We start from the raw sequence: 18,918 nt of genomic DNA, 5'->3' as shown, positions 1-18,918 counted from the left end.
GGTAGTTTTATACCATCAAGGTGTTCTTTTATATAAAGTCAAAGAATACACATAAAGTAAGCACAAAATGCTCATGCAGTTGCTCTTCCAGAATGTTTGTAATGGCAAGCTAGATTGTAAATTATTTCTTTAGAGGCCAGAAAGCACAGTGGAAATAATGTATATTATTCATAAAAATGATTGTCCTGTTCACTTGTATACCTCTGCAATTTATTCTGTAACAGCTTTTTACTTCAAAGAAATCACTAGCTAATGACATCTCAAACTTAAAAAAATCCACTTATTCACAACCCTGCCCCTGAGGGAATTCCTGCATGTTATCAGAAATTTTTCCAAAGATCATTAACAGATATTACAAACCAATTGAAACTGAGTATTTTCTTTGCAAATTACTTTTAACTTTAGAGCTATTGAAAAAAGACATTGAGTGATTTAATTTACTTAATCTGTCTACAGATTGCAGCTATGTGCATATCCTGTGATTGCATTTCCAACAAAAAGCATATATAACTATCCCTAATAGGGATATTTTTCTAAATTATCGTACAAGATCAGTAAGATCTCTGCAGATATTAATGTTTACTTTTTCATTTAGAAAATTGCACTCAAAAAAGAAATGGGCATCTTTATTCTGTTGTTATTTTAGAAGTAATAGCACACTATAATACTTATTTTACCTGCTATTTTAATTAAAACTCCAATAATCATCATATCCTTTGAGGATATGTTCTACTGATTTTTCTGAAAAACCACTGTATTTTCATTTGGCTTTGAAGACAGTGTTTTAGAAACACCTTACACAGCAATGAGTATACCAAAAGAGATCCTCTGTCTTGCATTAATCCAAAACACCAAGCTAATTCAGCAGTGGAGGGCTGGAGATTGTATTCTGTACCTCATTGCCTTAAACTCCTCCCAGAGAACCATACATGTGTCAGCATCACTTTTGCAGGAAGTATGAAAAACCTCTAACCTCATGAATATTTAGCATGCAGCTTCCTACCTAAGGTTCCTGCTCTCTCTGCAGATGAGAGATAAGGGCTTGAAGCCCCTGAAGCTTGGGTGGAGTTTGAAGTTAATGCCTTTGAATGACGGTGAACACAGCTGCTGTACTTTGTGTACTGCTCAGCCCTGATCACGTGTTACATGTGCTTTACCACGACACTCTTGGAAGACATATGGGTGAAGCAGTGGATGGTTTGAGGAGATGAATCAGGATTAACTGCTGGGAAGTTCAACTTAGCTGAGCTGGTGACTGACGAAGAGACATGAGCAGAAAAAAGGTTTTAGATGTCTTAAGAACATTCTTATCAAAAATGCAGGTGATAAAAAATGCAAAGAATGTGTAGATAGGGAAATTGGACTTGGACATCTATATCCCACACGAGTCTCAGTCATCCCCTTTCATGGCCTTAGGCCCAAAGATAATTATTCAGAGAAGGACCCAGATTTTCACAGCAAATGATGTATAAACATCTTTTCATATCTTGCTTTGAGTGGTGGGAGAAATGGCAGGAAGGGTAACAGAGAATTTGCAGGTGGTAGTGCCTTCCTTGGATAGTCTACATCTTCCTATCAGCTGGGTCAGAGGTCTGCAACCAGTCTAAAAATATCTCCATTCCCAGTACTCTCTTGCTATTTTCCTTTCCTTTCCTACAAAGAAAGAGCTCACAATTAAATCAATTTCTTTTTTTCACAGTGCATCAAAATACATGGGGTCAGTTAAGCTAATTTCCAAACTCTGTCAAGAGCTGAAAAAATTACTCCCTGAGCTACCTGATGTCCAATTTTGTCCAGTAAATATTAAGAATCCATAAATCTTTACAAAGGTCCCATGCCATTAGCTGTTCCTGCCACCATCCTGTGGAGGTAGGTAGGCATGAGAAAGAGGGACTGGCTGCTACTGAGCAATATCTGGGCAGGTTATTGGCCTGGTTTTAACCCACACAGCACTCAGAGAAGTGCAAAGGGAGGATGCCTTTTTCCCTGAAAAAATTGCAGCCTCTCATTCCTGCTCTTCATTCACTCCCATGACCTGCTCAAGACACTTTTCTAGTCATGGTCCAAACCTCTAGTTTACAGCCATAATAGCACTGAGACTGTCAGTAGCTGTCTCTGTGAAATTCAACTGCTTTTCAGGATCCCCTGCTTTTAAATGTGTTTTCCTCACCCTTCTGCCACACACTTGCAACTGGCATTACAGTGTCAGATCAGATGGCACACATGGAAAGCCAGAGCCTCAACACATTTGCTAGTGGCTTTTGCTTCTCTAGCAGTGCAATGTCTTGTGCATATCCAGCTTCAGGGACAAGTCAGTTCAGCACTCTATCCTCCCTGTCTTCCCTGCCTGCTATCCTCCTCCCAGGAGTCCTGTGTTGTTTGTGCTTTACTACAACCACATGCCTGGTGCTCTGGTCTCTGTCTGCAGCTCCTTCTACTTGGAGACTGGTGACAGAAGCCACCAGCGTGCCTCCATCAGGGGTGACCCGGCCTTTCCACCTGCCAGCATCGGGCGCTGTGCCATCAGCTGCCAAACTGGCACAGCTCCACCGGCTGCAGCAGCTGAGCGCTTCTCTTGTCACTCAACCCAGGACATCTCCACGGAGTCTGATAACACATCTGCTAATTAATGCCAGTTGTGATCATTGGTCAGATCCTCAACTGGGTTAAATTGAAACGGGTCCATTTAAGCCTGTGACAATTAGCAGCAGCTTAGAGCTGACCCGATGGTTTTCTCTATGACGTGAATATGTGTCTTGTTCTAAGTCAGTAAAACCCACCAACAAATTGCATAAAAACTACCAAATGATCAGAAAATGAAATGAGTGTTAGTAACTCCAAGCCAAGGCCAAACTACAATGGTGGCAAAGTGATAGCCCCAGCTATGTTAACAACTTTCTGAGCCATTCAAGTTTGTTATAATAAAAATAATTAATAATAAGAGATGTGCTTCTGGACACATTCACCTTTCTGTAAAGAAAGCCTAATGAGTCTGTCTTTTAAAAAACAGACTATCAGAAAATTTAAGCGTGATTCTATTAACTTGTAAGCATAGTGTTTTACATTTTAACAATAGAACAGATCAAATCTATTGTTGAATTCAGATTTTAAGATTTATAAAGCAGCACTAGTAAGTGGAAAGGAACAGTTCAAGAATTTTCTTTGTATTTTGTTTCTGACCTTTGTCAAAATTTTATTGCAGTCAATACTTCCACCCTGTTAGGTTGTATTACCAGTTCTCTCAACCATAACAAGCAGAGTTGTAGAAGGTATTAAATCTTAAACAGAGGTAAGTAAGGTACTCCTGGAAATAAAGCAAAAGTTTGATAGGTTGTGTCAAAAGGAACTGCAGCTATTATTATAATTTATTATTTGTTAAGCACTGACAATGTGCTCAGTTCTGCTGATTAAGTTTTTCTGAGCAAGTTCTACTGATTATCTTCTGAGGACAACACACTGTACTACAAAGAAGATACGTGACAGCTATCAAGACTTTTTCTTTCAAGACTCACTTAGCAAAACAATTACATGCCAGTTATGCAGGTTTTATGGAAAAAAAAGAGAGAAAATGCATAAACTGAGTAAATATCATGACTTTTGTGTTCACTAATTTTCCTACTCCAGATCTCTCACTTCAGCACTGTCTGACAATCTCAAAGTTACAGTGAGATTTGAGGAAGATCTAAAGCCTCATCCCTACTTATATTCAGTTATAAGCATCATGTTATATTAGAGGCATGCACACAGGCTGTATTGTTAGAATCTGTCTTTGGATCTGGGACTCACTCCCCAGCAAGGGCAGAGATGGCTGAATGGGGCCAGCCAGAGACAGACAAAAATCAGAACAACTCCAGTCTCACACATGCATTTCCTTCATGCCACAAAGCAGATCAGACTGAGCTAGCCCGTGCTCTACCCGTAGGTGGTGATCTGACCTTACAAGGACATTTGGGGTGCAGGTGCCTCAAGGGAGCCTTCCTATCCTTGCTAGGCTCTCAGGGCTGTTTCTCTAACAGACCTATTGTTAAGTTTCTCCAGCCTGAGCTATAGGCACGTTTTTGCATGGCATCTAGGAGTCAGGGATGTTTGGTTTTTGCTGATCTAGAGGCACTGCAGATATTCTATTCCTGTTAACTCTGTGCCTGGTTTATATCTACTTTAGCATGTAAAGAAATCACAGTTTCTCCCTTCACCTTTACCCTCAGATCATTTATGTACAGTTTACCTCCAGGGTGGAAGATTCCCCAAAACAGGCATTTGATGGCAAAATAATGTCCATGCATCTGTGTATGCACAGCAAGGGACATGGCTGAGACTGCTCTAAGAACCTCTGGCCAAATTTGCGTGTCAGGAGGGTGCCAAACAGACATTGTCCCTTGCCCCAGCCAGGCAACACCTAGGCTTTCAAACCACAGCACTGCCAGGGTTCCAGCTGTGCAGATGTTCTTAGAAGAAAAACTCCCTTTTGTCTGCTTCTATCCTTTAGCCTGCACACTTCCCTAAATCCTGCCAGCATGCTTTTTTTTTTTTTGTAACTGACAGAGAGAAGTGAGTTCTTATATAAATCTTTTGTGTGAAGATCAAACTGCGCACATGTAGAACTATTTTTTTTTTTAGGGAAAAATCTGCCCTAAAATAATCATTCCATGTTATCCTCACAGAGCGTCTGCACTGCCTTTTAAAACACATCCAAGGCCACCCTCAAGAGCAGACTCAACGCTGTCAGCTGCAGCTGAAGTCTCCGTGTGTGCAGGGAGGGCAGAGCGTGGGCAGCCTGGGGCAGCACTGGGGTCAGGGGCAATGCAGCTGGAAGGGACCGTAATCTGAGTGGCTCCTTGCAGACAAAGTCAGCCTTTGTACTGATGGAAACTTGTGGGGCAACTCGGGAGCCGAGCTGGGTCATGTGAAAAAGGTGTTTCTTTACCTAGCCAGCCTGGACTCCTCAAACATCCAGCTGGCAGAGCCTGAGGTTTCAGTCAAATCTTGTAAGTTAACATTAGTTTACTAATAGACTGAGAAGCAAAGGATTTGGCCCTTCATAGCCTTTCATTCACAAACTCAGAAACTTTTGTAATGGAGAGGAAAATCAGCAAAAATTATCGTCTGATAACAGTACTATTGGGAAATTCTTTCTAAAAAAAGAAAATACTACAGAAGATAGACCCAAATGGCAGTACACCAGCAGTTTTAGAGTCAATTTCAGTGCTGTTTTGTGTTTCACTGTTTACAATTTAATTACAAGCTAGAAAAATGATCAGGTATTAGGTATAGTGAAGCCCCCATGTGTGACACCAAGCAGTAGCCCAACTCACTGTAGCAGCTTATCTTTGGGAGGCCTCCCTCTCTCCCTTTTTCACTATTTCTCTTCATCTTGCTTCCTTCTTAAGCTCCCAATTTCCTTAAATACAATATAGTCAGAGTTTTACATTCAGCTTTAATTTTTCCAGGAGGGACAGCCCTTAAAAAGCAGCACAAGTTATTTTACTCAGGACCATAAAAAGGGACTTGCACTTCAGTGCAGCCATCTAATAGACAGATGAACCAATTCCATTAATATAAAAACATTCTACCTGTGCCCTTCCCCCAGCAAAGCTTTTGCCAAAACTGGAACAAAACCCTAATCTAGCCTTTATTAAAGTGGAGAAAAATCAACTTCCTTTCACTCTCCCACTCATTTTCCACCGCTGTGATTTTCTAAATTTCAGGCAGGCCTGTGACCAAGAGCTACAGGGCCAAAAGCGGCTGGGTGTGCTGTATTCCTGGCCCAAATGGAAGCAGGAAATACTAAACATCTTGCATGGAAGCCTGTTCTCATCAGGTTTATAGCCCAGCTTTTTTCATCAAAAGCAGTGAGGATAGTACACAGTTCAGAAATGCATCCAAGCATATGGGAGTCTCTCTACACTAATCCTCCTTTTGAGTTTCATCCAGCACTAATCAGAGCCACACCGGAGAGAGAAATAATGCAATAGCTTGTGGAAAATACATGGCTCCTCTCTGTTAGGGTATGGAAAATCAATCATGACTCACTTTTCTCCTTAAAAATTGTTGGAGGAATATTAACAGCATAAAGCATGACAGAGATTGGAAAAGAACAAAAGTCAGATACCTTTTAAACTTGCCTGCCCTGGGATTATACATCCGGGCAGCCTTTGCTGGGACAGCAAGAACAATCTTGGAAGAGTAACAGGATAATGACACAGGTGACAAAACTCACCTGAGAGGCTAAGAAAACACCTCTTTGCAGAGTTAACCTGCAATGCTCACAGCATTGCAACTGCAGCCACCCCTTTGAGAGGTCCCCGAGAGCATCACTGCTGGAATTCTGGGGAAGAAGGGCTGCACAGTCTTATTTTCCCGGACAGAATACAGAGCTCTCTGTCTGGGGGAGAGAAAGGGCTTTGCTGAGCTCATCCAAGGACAAGAGAGCCCTATGGCTGCACCAAGGCCCAAAGAGTGTGCTGTCAGTGCTGCCTTGGACATGGGAGCAGAAGAGGCAGAGTGCTGACACCCCACTCTCCACCACAGCCTCTGGCCTCACCTACTGAAAGCAAAAACAGAAAAAGCAATAAGAAGGAGACCTACACCGACTTCTCGAGATACTGTAGCAGGGAAGCACAGGCTGACCAGGCCTTGAGCCCTCCATTCCTTTTTCAGTATGTCAAAAGTAAAAAAAAAATCAAAGTACAGCCCTGATCCACAGGCTCCAAACGCCGCTCTCTGGACCTCTGACAGGTGACAGAAATAAAAGTTTTAACAGAGCTTGCTCCAGGAGTGCTGATGTGTAAGGGAGCTGAAAAAGAGCTGTCAGCTGACAAAATTCTGTGGGTAGCTAAGGATACAAGTTAGGAGAGGCATTGGCTATGTAATTAGCAACAGGAAAAATAAATGCAGCTCCAAGCACACAAGCAGGTACACGTGCAGAGCCAACTTGGAACTTGTGAACAGCCTATTGTTTCCATACATAAGGATTTGCAAACAGCCTATTGTTTCCATACATAAACATCTTTGAACTTGAATTTTTCTTGATCACATTTATTGCCTTTTCCTGATTAAAAGGAAATGACAGAAATCCCTTTTTTTCTTAATTTTCTAAAAGAATGAAATCAGTATTTGACTTCTAGCTCTTGAAAATTATTGACCAGAATCTTGTTTGGCATAACTCAGCCTCGTTATCATAGAATCATAGTTATCACAGAATTCTAGAATCACAGAATTGTTTGGGTTGGAAGGGACTTCAAAGACCATCTAGTCCAACCCCTCTGCCCTGCACAGGGGCACTTTCCACTAGACCAGTTTGCCCAAAGTCCCATCTAACTTGGGCTTAAACAATTCCAGAGATAGGGTATCCACAGCTTCTCTGGACAACTTGTTTCAGTGCCTCGCCAGCTTCTCAGTGAAGGATTTCTTCCTAATATCTAATCTAAACATACCCTCTTTCAGTTCAAAACTAAATTGTCATCTACAAAGCAGAGCATCTTTACTGAGGCTTAAGATTTTCTCCCATATGCTGTTTCTTTAGAACAACTTGTCTTCCTCTTTTTCTTTTTTTCCTTTTTTTCACAATATGCATCTGGTTTAAGGTGACTTTTTCTTTCCCAGCATATGGAGCAGAATGATTATGATGATTTAGATTTATTTTAAATCACAGCCTATTAAATGGAAAAATAAATGCTAATATGTTGATATTGTTTACTTCTGAATGAATTATTGATACGAATGAGTAGTTGCTTCTATCATAACCACTCTTTATTAAATGACTATATTTTGAATTAGAGCTCCTTAATTAAGAAATCACATTTTTTCCTGAAAATTCTTTCCCTGTTGCTAGTATAAAAAATACCTTACATTACTCTATGGAGAAAAAAATAGGCCGGTGAAATTATTCTATTTTTTATCTTTTCCTTTGCTCTGTGAATTTGGCAGTGCTTTGTGCATATTCCCTTTCACTGCTTCTCTCCTCTAATCAGTTAAGTGAGGCTCTTTCCCCTCTGTTGTTTGTGTGGATCTGTCACATAGCACCTAGAGACAGAAAAAACCATTTTAAGTAGGAAAATGCAAAACAAAAAAACTAAAGGATTGAGGATCAGATACCTGAAACTCCTCTCAACATTTTCTTTCAAGCTGAGCACGTTTCAGATTAATAGTGACTCTTTAACATAAATAATGATCTAATGAAATAAATATGAAATAGAAAGAATCATAAAAAGAATTTTACATTTAAGAATGCCATCTGTGTAACACTTAGCCTAACAATGAAATCATTTCAGTGCCAAAACAGCTCACTCTGCTTCCAGCACAAGTTACAGGAGAAGGTAATGGCTTTGTAAAATGGCATAAAAGTCTGAGCTCAATCACAGAAGGAACACCTGGGTTCAAACTCACTCTGCTTCACACAGACAATGGGTCTCACACATGAGTTTTGAGCTCACCCCTGCTAATGTTTCCACCTCGAGTCATCACGAATTTTTCACAAAGCTGACGATTTTTATTGCAAGGATATAAGATTTTGTGGGTCAGGGTGAGGGAATCTTGCAACAACTGATTCTCTGCTTTCCAGCTGTGGAATCCAGAGTCGGTATTGTCTGACTGAAGTGCACAGGACTCAGAAACAAGACCCTGTATAAGTACATCTGTCACAAGAAAAATTCCCTCATTCCCTCACCTAGGACTTAACACCAGACCAGCAGTCAGTTTGGGACCGGTGTCCTAAGCTGCAGGTCTGTCTGAGCACGCACCGCATTGCAGAACAGAGATGCTGTTTTTGTGAACAGGGAAGCCAAGCTCTTGCCATGTGCAAGGCGGCGCAGCAGAGCCATGCAGAACACAATGGAGATTGTTTGTTTATACCAGCCAAAGAGAAGGGAACATATTTGTTTTGAGTGAGCTATGTTAGAATACATATTGTTGTATATGCCCAGGCCTCATTACGCCATGCTAGTCTTCAATATGGATCAGATCCTAAAACTGCTCGACATACTGAAATAAATGTGAGTTCTACCCACAGAACATCTCCAGACTTAGGCCTCATGTCTGTCAATGTCATCTCAAAAAAACAAATGTTCAAAGAAGAAAAACAACAAAAGTATCTTAGAGACTGTGGAGGATGCTCACGTGTGGTAGATGCCATTCAAGGGTATGCTAAGGAATTACTTGGAGAGAGAGAAATCCTCATACCAAGACTGGAGAAAAGAGTGGGCCTGAAAAAAAGGAGAGAGAATTAAGTTTCATGAAATAAATATTTCTTATTTGTATTTCAGAAGTTACTGTGAAAGCAAAAGAAAATTCTTCCTTCACATCAGCAATGAGGCCGCATTAACATCTCCTCAGGCAAAGGTGGCCACAGCTCAAATTTTGCTTAAAGATATAATCGTGAGGGCATTCACAGAGGAAGAGTTAAAGTGCTGTTCAGTAAACAACCTGAAGTGCTGTATGCTGTATTCATATAAGGAAAGGTATGAGCCAACGGAGAGAGATGTTCAGCTGCAATCAAAGAGGATCTAAGCCTAACTGAGCGCTCACATGACAGTTGGGATCATTTCGGATCCCTTCCAATGAAGATAAAATAGCATCAAAAGCAGAGAGGGTTTTTTTTTTCTTTCTTTTAAGGATGAAAACACAACATCATTAGTCAAATTTACTCTGAACTTCCACCTCCTCATGTTGATTTGTACTCAGGTTCGGTAAACATATCTTTCCATCAAGGTAAATAAATGTAAAAGCCCATCAGTAACTTAATTGCTTAACGATGGATGCAGTGTGGGGTGTAACACTGTTTCTGACTATACTGTTCAAGTTAACGACCTCTCAAAAACACCTATTATACAGCTTGGCAGTAAAAAAAAAATCTGTTCCTTCTTGGAAATCTGCTTATAAAATTTCAACCTTTTCTCCTTATGTTGGGGACAGGGTGGAAACCTCTGAGGACAATTTTTCAGGTGGACTGATGTAAAATGGAGTTTATTCATTTGAGATGCCATCCTTTGTGGGCCTGCATGACCCAGGGAAATTAGGCTCAAGAGAAGTGGGGAATCCACAGTGAGGGCAAAAGTTACACAGCCTGGGGAAAACATCTCCAAATTAAAATGCTCATGGTTCTGAGTGGGACCATTTGCTGGGAGGGCTAGAGGGCTGGGTCTGCAGATGTCAGGAAGAAGCCTGATCCCGCATGCGTAGCACACACCTAGGGACATCTGGAAATGTGCCCTCCTCCTCTGTCCTTGCACACCTAGAGCACAGGATTGAGGACCCATGAGAGAAAGCAGTTGTTCCCATTAAAACCAAGGCGTTTAATAGAGGTGAAGGCAAAATCAGCTCTCCAGTGAGAGAACAGTGAGGGAGGAGGGCATGCCAAGCATCTGAGAGTGAAATCTGGCTCACGGTGGGCAGGCAGGCACAGTGCAGAGGCACAGCTGCCAGCCTGACATGATGGATCAGAAAAGCTACTAAGGAGCTGTGAGAGTCCGGGCAATTGAAACAAAGCAAAACATGAAAAGGCAATAGGTCAGACCTTCTTTGCAATCTATCAATTAAACAAGCATCCACTTCCAAAGGAGTGTGATGTCCTAAGCAGTAGACATCCCAGCACGTGATTGCTACTGTGATGGAGAGACAGGCTTACCAAAAGGAATTAATAATAATAATTACTAGTAGTGCTAATAATTTAGTTGAAGTTGTTCTTTAGTGAACCCCTCTGAGGAAATAACATGGTTGGGCATTTTGGCTTAATTCTATAGTCCCATACCAGCTTTACTCAGCCTGTTGAAAAACAAAGGTGTGTTCAAATCTGTCCATTACATGGGAGGCTTGTGCCAAAATCTTGCCCTCCTTCAGTTAGGCAACAGTGGTGAGTGCCACAGAGTTGGCTTCAGCTGCTTTCTCCAAAAACCCTGAAGCTTTCAGAAACATTCATTTCTGCTGGCATCATTCAACTGCTCATTGTTAAGATTTGTACTCATTGGCATGCATGAACTGAGACTGATGTACAGGGTGATCCAGAGTGACAGCCTTCAGCCCCAAAAGCGGATACCTGCTTCCCTTAGAGTTCAGCGACTCACACTTGACTCAGAAGGATATATACAAAAATTATCTTTCCTCTCTCATTCATGTGTGCTAAAGCTAAGTGTGTTAAGCCAAATTAGCAATCAGGCAAACTGTGCATGCAGAAATCTGCACTTGTACAAACTGTGCATTTTTTTTGTAACATTCCAAGATTAAATATCTTGACAAAAGATGAAAACCCTTTAACAAATTTGCCCCGAGAGAAAAGCAACATTTTTTTATTCCATTTACTGTCAAACAACATACAGTTGAACACAGTCCTATAGGTTGATTTGTTGCTTTAAATAATGTCACTAACATCCAGATATCAATGTGATGGTGCAGAAAAAAGTTCACATTGAGCTAGATTCAATTACAGACCTAGAAATTGAAATTAAGTCTGATGCTACATGCTTAATTCATGTTTGTGTGACTGAGAAAAGGAGTATCTGGTTTACCTTGAATTTCCTGCCTTAGTGTGGTGAAAACATGACCCATCGCATTAATTAAAAAATAGTTTACAAATGTAACTTAAGTGGTATTGCACTGGCAGGAGGAGACAAACACCTTTTTGTCCTTGACATGTTATGTGATATAAAGGAAGCTGTTCAATAGCCTTTTCCTCGATTCCAAGGTAGGTCTTACAATTCCCACTGAAGAACAGGAACAAAGGTGTGATGACACTCCTCAATGAGAAGCCAAAGATTGTGCTTTACTTTAAAAAAAAATGTAAGCATTTATCCCTCAAAACCGATAACCCTCTTCTGACCACACCGTTTATACAGGTGCCTATAGGTAGCTGTCACATATGTAATGGAAGTCTATATTTATCTAATTTGAGCATTTTACCCAGGTTGGTATTTTCATGTTTAATACCCCAAAATGCCATATCACAGCAATGGACTTTCAACCAGCACACATTTGACTACTGATTTCACATATGCGGCTGGGACTAACTTTTCTCCTAATATGGTGATGGCACAGGCACTATTTAAATGATTCCTGAGCCTTGTAAATATACACCAGATGTATCTTTTGTAAATGTTACATTTTTCAACATCTCAGCATTTGTGAATAGTTGAAAGCGATGCCAGCCATGCTTTAATGGGGCACAGAAGCGTACTGCATTCAAAGAAATGGCACACCATTGCAATAGTCAAAATTACAAGTGCTGTCAAAAAGCTACATTTTTGCTTTATTGATTAGCACCAGGTAACACAGTGCTTCACATAATACCTTCATACATGCCTCTTTCAGCTGATGATGTTGCCCTGCACATGGGAAACACAGAGAGGGATATGGAACTTCTAGGGCTGCCCTGGGGAAGGAGAAGGGCAGAGTGGCCGGGAGAGTCACATGAGGCCAGAGGTGGGGGCAGAAGGGCTGTGGGAGCTGCCACTCCCACAGCCATGGTCACAACCCACGGCCATAAGGACATGCCCACCATCCCAGAGCTGGGGAGGGAACAAAGCTCACCTTTCCCACAGGTACTGATGCAGTTTGAAGCTACGACACATTTTCCTGCAGCTCAGGCTTCTGCTGCTTGGTCCTCCCTTGTTGCAGAGTTATCTCCCGTTAGGGACTTGTCCGTGAGTACAGGGTGAATTCAGCATAAGAAGAAGCCACCTCCTGGGCTTTTCCAGACCTCTCTTTTCCCCTAAGCTTTTCCTGGCTTTCCTGTGTCATTGCAGAAATCTCACAGAAGACCCAGGAGCACTTGAGTAACAGGTTATGGGAAATGTGCTCTCTGCATCTTCTACCTCCTGGCACTTGCCCATCACCATCACATCCAAACTGCCCTCACGGTCTCCCCGTTAGCACCAGGCAGTAAAAGGAGCTGTCAGAAATCAGCCATCACATTTGCCTAAAAATGCAAATTTTTGTGGAATTTGTCCACCAACTCTCTCACAGATAAGAGGAAAGACCTTTATAATATTGCACAATTACTATTATTTGCAAGACAGAGTGCTTTTGCTCAGTGAATTTTGTGCTATAATTGCACCATGCAACTCAGTTCAGCAAACCAGCTAAAATCAGGGCTAGGTGACACAGGACAATAAACTTAGAGGGAATGGACTAGACATAATGCCCCACTACAAGTATTATTTCCAAGTTCACAGGCTTGCAAATTAAAATGTCCCTGGACCAGTGCCATAAAAAAGAACATTAAAAATCAGGGGAAGAGGTCTGGGCATCTGTTAGAAGCATCTAATATATACCAAATGTGTATGCTGAGCTTCTTAGATATATGCATTGCTGAAATATAGCCTACGATTAATGTAAAAGCAGAAATGTTTTAATTGTATTTTTCCATTTGATATTCAAATGAAAAAAATATATCTTATTAAACACAACACTTGGCTTTGCTATTTTAATAAAAAATAAGTTGTTGAGGAAAAGAAAAGCAAAACTACTGATTCCTTTCCTTATGATGATCAAATGAGCCTTTCATGTTTGTATCTTATACTTCACTTTTTAGCATTTTGAGGCAAATAGCAGATATCAAAACTTAGTAAATAATCAAAGACTTATTCAGTTTTCCAAACTGTCATGCTGCTTATCTTGTAATAACTGATCTCTTAGGTAGCATAAGCTATTTAATTGCTACTGAAGATTATTTGAATGAAAAATGAGACAACATTCTCCCTTACCCCTCAAAAAGACAAAACTATATTCTTCAAAAAGACACATGCCGACAGATAGATTCTGATCTCTTCTACATATGCACAAGTGCAGTAGCTAATTTTACAAGATTTGATAGGAGCTGTGTATCTGAGATTACACCCTGTCCTCCAGACTGCACATTCCACATGGAAAATGACTTAATTTGGAAATAAATTTTGTTGCTGATAAATCCAGACTCTCAAGTCTCTGGGCATCCAAAGAACCAAACCTATTAAATTATTGTAAAAAACAGCTACTGCATTTTAAAGGGACTTTTTACAGTGTTGGCAAAGTGCGTATTCATGTATCCCCCCTGACATGATAGACTGTAATGGTTCCAGTCTGTCATGTCAACCATCTGCATATTAAACAGTCCCTAAGTACACATTGACACAGCAGACCCTAATAGCTCTGAAGCCGTAACAATCTATTGAGTCAATAATATGCATGTTAAAGAGCATCTCCTGTACTTCCATCAATATCTTTTATCTTTTCCTTAATTTCTATCTTCTTTTTATAGGTATATTCAGAGTTAAAGTTTTAGGAACCTTTATCCTTTAATGTGCTGCCACAGATGTGAAACATGTGGCACAGAGAGGCACATGCAGTAGCAAAATCCTTCCCTAGTATTGGGGCCAGACCTTAAAATAAGAACTGTAATATTTTTACACTGACAGCATACATTCTTCCAGATAAGGTGGAAATAGCCCCTCTTTTCTACTGGGCTGGACGCAGTGATAGTGAAAAGCCCGGGAAAGGTTCCTGATGATTTCATGGGCTTTGGATGGAGCCCAGTGTGATGATACTCATTTCCTATTATGCATTTCCTTCTAATTAAATGAAATAGGTCACAGGGGGGAAATGAAACAAAAGACAAATGTATTTACTTACAGTAATATCAACCCCCCAAAAACGGCAATCAAAAACAAGAGAAAGATAATACAAAACATACTGTCTCTTCATTAACTTGAAATCATGTCTGTTACCACAGTCTTAATTCATTCCTGCATCATCTTGGGATCTTTTATACCATGGAAGAGGGAGACTGTTATTTAAGCATAAGAAAATGGAGATTTTACTTTTGGCTAAATAACTGGAGAGAAAAAATCTAATTTTCTTTTGCTTAACTTCACCATATCCTGCTGCAATCCTTTCGCTCCCTGATTACAGGACTTCCCCATCTTCTTCCAATCTTCTTGGTGTCTATAAGCATCACAATTTAGCTTACACATTTAAAAGTGAAACCAAAGTACAATTTGTCTTTCCAAAATGTAGACCTAAGGACAGGGAGGTCACCTGACCCTATCAGCAGATCTTAGCTGTCCTAAATTCCCTTCTCCTTTCCATTAATTTGATACCGATGTATCTTTGATGCACATAGGGATTTATTCCAGCATATTCTTGATTAACTTTCACTCCAGAGAGGACAGAATCATGGTACTCTCCTTCTTGCTTTCCAGGAGTGTACAGCTCATCCTTCCTCTGCCTTGCACCATTCCACATCCCCATGACACACCGGACCAGATCATCTACTTCTGTGCCTCATTCTGTACAGCAGCCCTTAACTGCCTGACAAGCACAGAAGGCCCCTGCCTTCTATGAAGTCCTTGGTAACATCTCGTAGCCAGCAGGCTTTTCTTCCCAATGCAATGGTAGGGAAGTGGATCAGATGTCTACATTAATGCCCAGGGATTTGCCCAGCCATGAGGCATGTCCTCAGAACCTCAGACTAGTGCATAAACTTCATCTTATATGTGTTGTCTACTGTGTGTCTTATCAGGGCAGGACTTTCTAAACTATGAATAACACATTACTCAAAAAGCCACAGTAGTCACCAGTTGACCTTTTTCACTGAAGATCTAGCAAGCAGATTTAGTTTTGGGCAGGATATGTTTTTCTTCCTAAACAAAAAAAAAAGCTATTTAAAAAAACCTAAGCAAATGAACAAAACCTAAAGAATGGGTGCCGTTAAAACAAAAGAAAAAGCAAAAGTCACTGAAAGTCCTGCTATGTTGCCTGTATTTCCTTTAGCTGAAGGAAGCAGCCCCAGTGTAACTCTGGAAGTGCTTGTTCCTACAGAAATGGTTTGTTGTCAAGTCCTCTCTGTGATGCTGCAATTCATCACCAAATTATATATGAAGCACAGTCCTCTCTCTATAATATTATGGGTACAGCCATCTCCATTTGAAGAATATAGGTCCTCTCTGGACCTCCTGCAGGAGCTCTCCTGCTATTCACTCTGGTACTTGCTGCGGAGCGACCCAATAACCTAGACCAGTCCACCTCTGGTGAAGGCAGTAACATCACACAGCAACCACACAGCAGGTCTGGATAATTTATGACATCCCTTCCTCCTCTGGCACTTCTGTTTGTGCCTGATGAGCCTTTCAGGCTTCCCAGAACTTAACAGAATTACCAGGCAATGGCAAAGAAGGACAGGAGGAGGGCTGCTGGCCCTGCAGCCAGAATCCTTTAACAAAAATCCTCTGCACCAAGGGTTACTGGTAGGTCACACTCACTCTGGATGGCAGTGCTTCTGGGAATTGTTCCACTGATTTAAGTGGACAGGTTGCCCAGTCCAACTTCATGGACTTAGAGCAACCGATACCTGCCACCAAGCGAAAGAAGAGCCACCAGCCTTGGTCCGTAAATGAGATCGGTAAGGGAGATGAAGGGAGGGCAATGAAGGAAACATAATGCTGTAGGTGAAGCGCTCCATGTTCCCCCAGCAACCTTCTTGTGCGTGATGTGAATGTAAGGTGGGCTCGCTTCCTGCTGCCTTGTCCTCCTCCTGCACAGCCTGTTCCATGCCCAGCTACAGCTGAGCCTACCCCCAGGCTGGCCTGACCCTGAATGGAAAAATTCCCAATTACTTCAGTGAAGAGGGCTCTGTGTCCTCAGACAAATGCAGGAGAGCAAAATTTGGGTAGGGCTATGATTTCACTGCCTGTGTGCATAGGATGTCTCCTTTCCTACACAGAGGAATGCTGGCCACCCTTCCCACTTTTTTGGTTCTCAGTGTTCATCACTGCACCTGGAGTTATCTCCCATTTACCAAGGAGTTGATTTAAGTGTCTGACTCAGTCACATATGTTTGGCTCCCTTATTCAGAGTAAGATTTGGCCTACTAGCTGTGAAAACAGCTTATATCACATGTGCTGCAAAGCCTAGCCAGAACAGGCTGAATAAAGGATGAAGTTTAATCATGGAAATGTTGACCTACAAATAGAGAACAAAATGTTAAACCACATGGTATAGGGTGCTGCACGCCCCAAATATCAAGGAGAGATAAGAAGAATTGAACACATTTGGAAAGTAAAGCTTACTGTTTGGGGTTTGGTTGGGTTTTTTTTTTTTACTTTTTCTTTCTGCATATTCGAAGAGTCAGACCCACACTGTTCCCGCTCGCGATGACACCCTGGCATCCGAAGAGCAACATAACACCCACCACAAAATGCTACTGCTGGCTGGCGCCGTCTAAAGCAGCAAGGTTTGGTGAGGGAGGTGAGACTGCCAAAGGCGGGAGAGTGGGGGAGTCACAGAGAGTGGGACCCGGCCGCTAGCGTGACTCCAGTCTATGGGACCTGTACAAACTAGGGAGAGGTAAATGTGACGAGGATTAAGATCCCTTTCATCTTGTGTCCTTGAAAACTAGTCCTGAGTTACCTCTTACAGCTGGGGAGTGGGGGGATGTTGTCATTATTTACACACCACCTTTCAGCTGGGACATCCTCACCTTTGTGTGTTTCACACAAAGAAGGGCAGTGTTTTTGTCACAGAATCCATTTCCATTTTTAATCACAACCATCACACAGGCAGTTAATCTCACAGGATGGGAAAACTTTCTCATAGGCTTTATTTAACATAATTTTGGGTATTGCAAAGGACAAAGAATAATTTTTTTAATCAGTCATCTTGCTTTCAATAACTCGTCGGCTTTGTCTTTAGGTACACTACATTTTAAACAAATGTAGTTAACAGCAGCCGGCCAGGCCTTACTGACTGACAACTGTTCTTTACAGGATTTCTATGTGCCAAAGAGCTGGACAGTAATATCCATTTGGTATTCATGGAAGGTACTTGCAGAACAATAATGACAATAATTGCTTCTGATTCTTGTGTTTACAACCCTGCCAAAGTATCATTAGAGCCTTATTTATAGATAATAATGCTTATTAATCACACATATTTGAATTTTGGAATGTATTAGATTAATATTCTTTTGTAACTTGGTTCTGTACTAATGCTATGAAAAGCACTTTCTGAATGCGCCCACTGGGAAGTGCTTGCCTCGGTAAAGTAAAAGCATCCAAGCCATCTGCAGGTGAGGGACAAAGGGCATACCTCTTCCTCAGCAGGCAAACACCAAAGCCGGACACGCCAGTTCCAAAAGCAGCTCCTTTGGATTAAAATCAGGGGCAGATGCCTGAAAAAAAATACCGTGAAAGGTGTGATAGTAGTGTTGTTCTTGAGCTTGCTTTTTGATGCTCTATGAAAAGGTTTGTTTTCTACTGCTTTATAAAGAAACTGGGTTTGGAAGGTGAGGAATAGATCCGTCTATCATCTCACTCTCTAACAGCCCATTCTACCCCATGGGAGAGTTTAGCCTGGACCTTAGGATTCCTTATCACTCAAGAGGTTGGCAATGAGAAATATAGGAAACATACCGCAAGAAAATACTCTTAGTTTTGGTTATTAAATAATTCCAACTCTATCTCAACCCCTTCTACAATTCAATAGCATGATAGAAGAAAAATAGATTTTTTTAAAAGACATTTTCAATGCATGAAAGTGCCACCCAAATCTAAATACCAACTGCCCTATATTCACATCCTCCTTTGTTTCCCTGTAGCTCATTACAATGGTGAAAAATATACCAAAGCAACTTACAGTACCAAACTCTCCAATTTTTAGTGTGTGACCAGCTCCATAAATTTGCGTTTAAATAAATAAATTCCAGAACAGTGTAGAATGTTGTATTATTATTATTATTATTTTAAGATAGTCCTTCAAGCAAATTTGCAGAGGCTCTGTCAGCTTAGAGACAACATTTCCATCTGTTTGGTTGGGGTTTTTTCCTTTTTACCCACTGCCGATGCAATGTAACTACTCCAACACCAGAAAGTAAAGAAACTGGGAAGCGGGGGAGTGGGTGTTGTTTTTTATTCTGTGTGTCCATTTTGTGGTTTTTATGGTGCTCCCTGCACATTGAGG

At 41.1% G+C, this 18,918-nt stretch overlaps 2 protein-coding genes across 41 annotated transcripts in view; one reads left to right on the top strand and one right to left on the bottom strand.

Annotated features, from left to right (window-relative positions):
* Positions 1-18,918, top strand: part of LOC129117135 (uncharacterized) — a 63,269-nt gene that overhangs the window by 29,141 nt on the left and 15,210 nt on the right. The window lies entirely within an intron of this gene.
* LOC129117132 (uncharacterized) overlaps positions 1-18,918 on the bottom strand; it is a 66,255-nt gene that overhangs the window by 32,349 nt on the left and 14,988 nt on the right. For 11 of the 40 annotated variants that reach the window (XR_008533809.2, XR_013180847.1, XR_013180846.1 and 8 more), the window contains 2 exons: positions 18,049-18,130; positions 9,115-9,200 (listed from right to left, as the gene is read on the bottom strand). The exons of 14 other annotated variants lie outside the window; for them this stretch is intronic. Coding sequence is in view for 1 of the 26 variants with exons in the window: in XM_077173380.1 (XP_077029495.1) it covers positions 18,056-18,130 (75 nt within the window). In the remaining 25 variants the exon portion in view is untranslated. Of the gene's footprint in view, positions 1-1,003; positions 9,086-9,114; positions 9,201-18,047; positions 18,131-18,918 lie in introns of those variants that run through there. 15 more of the 40 variants (XR_013180853.1, XR_013180850.1, XR_013180851.1 and 12 more) reach the window with 4 other exon arrangements.

This window comes from Agelaius phoeniceus, chromosome 2, assembly GCF_051311805.1.
Source record: "Agelaius phoeniceus isolate bAgePho1 chromosome 2, bAgePho1.hap1, whole genome shotgun sequence".
NCBI lineage: Eukaryota > Metazoa > Chordata > Aves > Passeriformes > Icteridae > Agelaius > Agelaius phoeniceus.
Note: the sequence above shows the minus strand (reverse complement) of the source record. Positions and strands in the feature narration are given on the sequence as shown.